We start from the raw sequence: 7,071 nt of genomic DNA, 5'->3' as shown, positions 1-7,071 counted from the left end.
AGATACAGTTGCCCGGCGTTCGCAGTCCTAAAGTCCCCTTCTACCTTATCCTAGTTGTTCATTTCTTTTTAGACAGTTTTACTTTTATTTAGACCTTTATTTGTATTATTGTAGTAGCTCGTGCACTTGTGACACCAGATATGGGGTTGTATCTAGATATTGCGGTTGTTATGACTTTTCGCACTCTATTTCAGTTTAATTGGTATCGGTTAATTTGATTTATTGAAAATGGCTAAAAACTATTCTAACGTTGGTTTGTCTAGCAAGTGAAATGTTAGGCGCCATCACGCTCCCGAGGATGGGAATTCCGGGTCGTGACAATAATATGGGTGGATAACTTTTTTTTTTTAAACCATTTTACCACCACTAATCAAAACTATAAAAAGATTTTTTTTTTTTTAACAAAAGGTTAAGGATCGCAAACTCAAAAACCTAGATACAGAAGAGAACAAGAAAAAAGTAGAAAAAAGCATTCGACAAACGGGGACTATGTGCTATATTATATTTTGATAAGCAGGAAATAGCTTCATTTGCCTCGAAAAATCAAGCCCAAGAAGTACAACCTTAATTTCACGACTAAGATTTGTTACAGAGTATTTTTTCCCTGATGGAGAAATATGGGCGGAAGTGGAGAAAAAGGAAGAGGGATAGCATCTATCAAGACAAACTATATATGGGTACATATTTCGTAAATATAACAAAACTCACCTACTTGGTAGAATACAATAGAAAACAACAGTACAACGAAAGCTCCTCAAGAAGTCAAGGGTTGGTACGATTCACTTTAAGCTGGTCTTGAAACCTGTAAACAGATTTACTTCTACATTAGTCTCCTTTAAAGGAGTGCAGAAATTAAATGGTTAGTAATTTTTTTTAAAAGCGGTGCTATTATAACCAAAGTTCTCAGTACGAACTTATTAGGCGTGCCAATTAAGCTTGCCAACTATGATGCAAAATTGATTAACTAATTTTAATTCATTGCTCTAGGAGATAAAATGAGAATAAGAAAACCAACATTGAAATGGTTAAATCGTTCTTCTGATAAAATATAAATTTCAGACAAGAAAGAACGTCCGTTTCTTCAAACATGATAATGCTTTTATCGATTTTCCTTTCAAAAACCTATGAATCGAAAAAGCGTCTCATATATCAACTTATCAAGGTGCTCAAGAGTCAACAACCACTCACATTTTATTATACTTGAAAAAGAATTAAAAGAAGAAGGCATGAAGAGATGACGAAGTGCTGTTTTTGACAAAAAAGAAAATATTGGGAGCAAATAATGAGTGAGTGATGGAAGGGTGGGTGTAGTAAATATGAACAAAAAAATTGATGTGATTCTGGGCTTAGTTTTAGGGAGAGAAAGAGGGCGGGTTTGAGGATGTCAGTAAGATTATTCACTAAAATATTTAAATTTAATCAATTATATGTCATCAGTTCATGAAACAAAAACTTATATGGTGTTAAGCTCATCGGACCACAGGAAAATTAAGAAGTATTATATACCTCTAGCTAACAAGTGGAAAACGCAGTTAAATTTAGTATAATTTTAGTATAATTTATTACTAGAGAGTTTAAACTTATCTGGAAAATTTGGCTGATCGGTTATTAGAAGTAGGAAAGTGCTTTATAATTGCCAAGAAAAAGAACGAGAAATTTCCAATTTTGCAGTTTTTAGAACTTCCCAAGACCCTAATAATTCCCTGCAGGTGTGTGTGTGTGTTTAAAAATAAAATTCTCTTACAAACATTCTGTTAAGAAAATCCTGATACTTTATCTATTTACAGAATCTCTAAGCTATACATTTTTTCTTGAATTTTATAATGAAGTTTGCCGACAATTTAAACCAAAAAGCGCTGTGATTTCTTGTTTTATGATCTCCGAGTAGGAAACGTTATGCCGCCATTGCTGTCACGCCATTGTTCTACAGCAAATTCAGATCATCAGTTCTCAACACAGCCTAAAAGACAAAAAAATTCTAGATTTGCAGAGGAATCTTGTTTAGTTGTTTAATTTATAATTTTTGGAATCCTACGCAGATTTTGAGGGCATAGCAGGCTAGAGGGTAAGGCCGGTGAAGCGGTGGCTTTATGCCCCAAAATTTACAAATATTAGTGTTATATATGTAATAGTAGTAGTAGTGTGTATATATATATATATATATATAATTTCTCTCATTAATTAATATAAACAATTTTTTTAAAAATAAATTAATAAAATTATAGGTTATATCAATGATATATTACATGGATTGAATATATATTGAGAAGAAATATTAGAAAAAAGTGATTAAAAAATAATACAACTTTGTATATCGAAAAGCTAGAAGAATAACTTCAAATAAAAAAAGTAGAAATTTTTACTTATTTATAATAATTTTGAAACTTATTTACCCTTACTATTGAGGTTTTAACTTAATTACAAGATCATATATAATTAAATTATCAATTTTATACAAAATAATGTATTAGACTTTAATCTTCCATACTTTCTCTCCCTCTTCCACCCCAAATAAATAAACTTCCAATTCTATACTTAATGAGAAATATTTATAACCACACAAATACTCTAGTATGTTTAACACCACAAGTTTCAAAAGAATTATAGTCATACAAATATCCTGACTTATTTAGGACCACAAGTTCCAAAAGTCTTTATTTTTTTTCTTAAACTCCGTGCTCAGTCAAACAGATTCACATAAATTGGAACGGAGAAAGTAGTACTTTTCGTGTAGTTTTATATATCTAAATTTTAATTTTAAAATACTAAGTTAAACTAATATAATTTAGCTTCAAAGTTTAGTCAAATTGACTGTCGATAATCTAAATGTGTCATTTAAATTGAAATAGATGGAGTATAAATTGTATGTAAATTGTAATTTTTGACCGATACAAAAAATATATATTTAAGTTGTAGATAAATTGTACATTTTGACAGAATTTGTATATATTTTGTAAAAAACTTTAGTTACTTCCTGTAAATATGAAAACTAAGACAAAACCGGATAAATAAATTTAAAATCTCTCATATATTCGAAAAAGTCTCATAAAAGTATATATATTTTGTTAATTAGATTTAATGGCTTCAGGCCTTTTAGTAAAGCTTGGCATTAGGCCACAATATGGATTGAGCCGCCACTGATTGAGAGTATTAATAAACGGAAAGTAGATTCTTGTATAATTTAATTGGATAACTGGAGTAGATTAACAAGGTTAAAATTCAGAAAATTCTACGCCATGAAGGAACTAACATAAAAAATTCAGTATCCTAATGATTTGGCCGAAAGCGCACGAGATCATGTCTGACATTTTATATTCTAAAACAAAATGAAAAAGAATTACCCTTGTCATGATATTGAACTAATAATAACAGCGGTCTATGTCATAACTCATTAATATAGAAGACGGACAGAAGAATTTTGTTTCAAAAACACGTTTTAAAAATTTAGGGGAACCCAAAAAAAAAAGGAAAAAGAAAATGAAGCAAGAGAGTGGCTATGGCAGCGTATAGAGGTGTGTGAAGATAATAAAATGTTAAATTGATTTTGGGGTAAGGAATTCTGTAAAATTAAAATAGGTAAAGGAGAATAAGCAGTTAAGCATATATAAGAATTAATCCAACCTCAATTCTTAATGATTAGCCAGCTCACTTAAATTCCTTCGCATTTTCTTTTTCCTTCTTTAAAGATTAACATGGGTTCACTTTAATTAATTTTTTTTTTACTGTTTTCACACATATTAAATAATTCACTTTTTAACATTAATTAATAATAAACTTGACCATATTAACATTTATTATTTTTTTAATTTGTTCATTAGAAATTTAACACACTATTCTTCCCATACCCCACTATTGAAATTTCACTGGGTTGTTGTTGTTGTTTATTCAAAGGACAACTTTGAAAAAACATTAATTCTTTTCTTGGTATCTTAAAATATCACATATTAAGGACCTCAACTTTTAAAAAAAAAAAATCAATTAAAGTGAAGCTAAAGAATTATGGAACCGCTTATTCAGGGAACAAGAAGATACAATGAATGCATGCATGATTAATGCAAACAAAATTAAGGCACCCTACCCTTCCCTTTCGAGCCGAAAAAAGGGAAAAAATGCAAACAAACCGAACTTATGTTGACCTAAATGCACGAATCGAAAATAATCTCAGGACTCCAAACACACACACACACACACATATATAAATAAATATATATATATATATATATATATATATATATATATATATATATATATATATATATATATATATATATATATATATATATATGGGATAGGAGAGTGGGAGGGAATGGTAGCTTACCAGGAAGTAGCTTTCACCATGCTGCAAACTCTGAACTACAAAGCCATATTCATTAACTGGCACTGGCACTCCAGAGGAATGATACAAGGCCAAGTCTTCTTGGCCGAACATAGATTTCATGTCAAGTGGTCCCCTTGGCACCTCTGTCGCTACTCCATTAATAAAAACTGTGATAAACCCTGAAACATATACTACTTCAGCACCTGCGCAGAAAAATAACTCAACACTACTTATAGCTTTATAGGAGTAGTTTATTCAAGAAAACAAACTTTGTTGGTACGATATGATATGTCAACTCAAATAATTCTTATAGTTCAAGTGGAGTGTTCCCTCCCCATATTCTGGGACAAGCAGAAAAATACCGCCATTTATTGTAAAAACAAAGCCTTGATCAATTGCAAATACGATGAAACTGAACTAATTAAGGTGGCAAGAAGTATGAATCTCGTAAATAATTACCAGTATGGCTTAGAAAAATGACATAATTAAAATAATTGTTGGAACTTGAGAAAGACCAATACCAGTTTGGTAGTGCAAGTTAGCATTGTCTGCTGGTGAGCACAAAATTGAGCTGACAGAAGAGTTTTGCTCGATTTTCGGAAGACCCATTTGACCAGAAAAAGGGAAGAGGCCGTTAGTACCATCATTTGCATTTTCCATATCTCCTCCACAAGAAGAAGAAGAAGGGGAAGAAGAACCAAGAACAAGATAATTGGAAGGTGCAGCCATAGGGAAAGAAATGGCTGAGGGGCCAAAATTTCCAGTACTAGTATCAAATTGAATTGCACCGCCACTACTACACTTTGCAGCTTGTTCTCCTCCACTTCTACTATTGTCGCTGGTAGCATTAAGACTCGCCTGAATTTGTCTTTGACGACGGCGAGACCTTGAGCGGCGGTTTTGGAACCAATAGAAGACATTTGCATCTCCAACAGCGCCAAATTGCTCCAGGATTTTTCTAATTCTCACTGTCTCATCTTTGGGTGGATTTACCATTCCACTATTGAAGATTGACTCAAGTATTAGGATTTGTTCCGGCTTTGGGTTCCACCTCGATCTCACCGGCTCATTTCTTTCGGAATTAGACTGGTTTGATGAGGTAGAGTCTTGCGCTTCATTTTCCATGGCTGAGGCGTGAGTGAAAGATAAAAACTCAAATGTAAGGGAAAAGATACCAAAGAATATAGTACACGGAAGGTTGTCAACATCAAAGGAATTATTTGGGTATTTAAAGGCCAAAAGGGAATGTTAGTTGTTGAAATTACTGTCCTGTCCCTTTCAACTCTGGAGTTGCTTAAATAAAATTCAGAATGTAGTAGGAGTATTTATCTTCAGCAAAATAATACAAAACGTAATTTTCATATAACTATCATACCACTTGATACTTTTTTCGGCGTCGAATTTCATTGGACTACATAAAGTCTAGATTTGTCTTGAGCTTGGGTTTCCCTCATAAGGGGGAATAGTACGGTTGATAATTAGGGGGAAAAGATTAGCTCCAGTGAAGATGTATGCAAGAAAAATATTAGTGGCCTGGATCCTTTTGTTTGGTACTGTCTAGTATTTTATTTATTATTTCAACTATAAATAATAAGAATATTTAAAAACACAAGAAAACACTCCTTCAATTTTACTTTACTTTTTTAAACACTAAATAAGTATTTTAACAAATAAGAAAAGCATGACTAGACTGTAAACGTCTATGTCATTATTCACAGAAAAGAACAAGAATTATATACACATACACACACACACACACACACACACATATATAATAATAATGTCACGGTCCGATTCCCACTATAGGTCGTGATGGCGTCCAACTTCGCTATTAAGTAAGCCAACGGTGAACTGTCCATTTAATTATTCCCTTTATTACTTTTAAATCATGAATTTTTATTTAATAGAGAAAACCAAGTATAAAGGACATGGTGATATAAGGCGGTAAAATAAAATATAGAGTGAAGCAGAAATATTAATAGACCGAACCATGAACGTCTATTAGAAATATCCAAAACCTGGTGACACAAGTGCACGGGCAATATAGTAGAATATACAAAAACCCCTACAACTACTGTCTGAAGCAGGATAGACAGAAATAATAAATACAACAAGAGGAGACTCCAGGGTTGCAAAACGGAGTATGGAAAGCAGCTCACCACTAGGCCTCCGGATAATGTGGATGCGTGCCTGATCGAATACCAGATGTACCTGCCTCACTACCTGCACAATTTGTGCAGAAGTGTAGCGTGAGTACGTAAACAATATGTACCCAGTAAGTATCTAGTCTAACCTCGAAGAAGCAGTGACGAGGGGTCGACACCGACAATTACTAGAGGTCAATATATATAAAGTGTAAGAATTTTAAATAGGCATGAAATACAACAATAACAATGGAATAAGAAGCAATAAATAAGTGATTCTTTAACAAAACAATAACAGGTTAAAAGTCCCCAAATATCACATGCCAATTTCAACAAATAAGGGCCAACAAGTAATTATAATTTCTCAAGTCATCAAAATAATATCGTGTATAATCGGACTCCTAGTAATATCATGCACGAGTTATGCCGAGGTCGTACGACCCGATCCATAACAATCGTGTACATACACAACCGAGGTCGTACGGCCCGGTCCATGAATGCATCTTATTATATATAAATATTGCCAAGGCGTTCGGCCCGATCCACGGGAATAAGGAAACTCTTCGAACTACGGAACATACATTTAAAACCCCAAAATAAGTACATAAA

At 32.8% G+C, this 7,071-nt stretch overlaps 1 protein-coding gene across 2 annotated transcripts; it reads right to left on the bottom strand.

Annotated features, from left to right (window-relative positions):
* Nucleotides 1-628: 628 nt before the first annotated feature.
* Nucleotides 629-5,502, bottom strand: LOC107764968 (WUSCHEL-related homeobox 11-like). Of its 2 annotated transcripts, none has more exons than XM_075242169.1 (3): nt 4,840-5,502; nt 4,319-4,521; nt 629-802 (listed from the first exon to the last, which is right to left on the bottom strand). In XM_075242169.1, exons 1-3 carry the CDS (start codon nt 5,441-5,443, stop codon nt 785-787), a joined length of 825 nt encoding a protein of 274 aa, XP_075098270.1. In that variant the 5' UTR covers nt 5,444-5,502; the 3' UTR covers nt 629-784. The 2 variants fall into 2 exon arrangements, with proteins under 2 accessions (XP_075098270.1, XP_075098271.1); XM_075242170.1 differs by having other exon boundaries at nt 4,319-4,497.
* Nucleotides 5,503-7,071: the final 1,569 nt, after the last annotated feature.

Source organism: Nicotiana tabacum, chromosome 21 (genome assembly GCF_000715075.1).
Source record: "Nicotiana tabacum cultivar K326 chromosome 21, ASM71507v2, whole genome shotgun sequence".
NCBI classification, from domain to species: Eukaryota; Viridiplantae; Streptophyta; class Magnoliopsida; order Solanales; family Solanaceae; genus Nicotiana; species Nicotiana tabacum.
This window is presented reverse-complemented; position numbering and strand designations above follow the sequence as displayed.

Bases quoted from the DNA above. Each gene is read 5' to 3' on its own strand.
- LOC107764968 (XM_075242169.1), bottom strand. From the start codon at position 5,443: ATGGAAAATGAAGCGCAAGACTCTACCTCATCAAACCAGTCTAATTCC. The intron at 4,522-4,839 runs GTATTGGTCTTT...TTTTCTGCGCAG, and splicing joins TAACTTGCACTACCAAACTG to GTGCTGAAGTAGTATATGTT.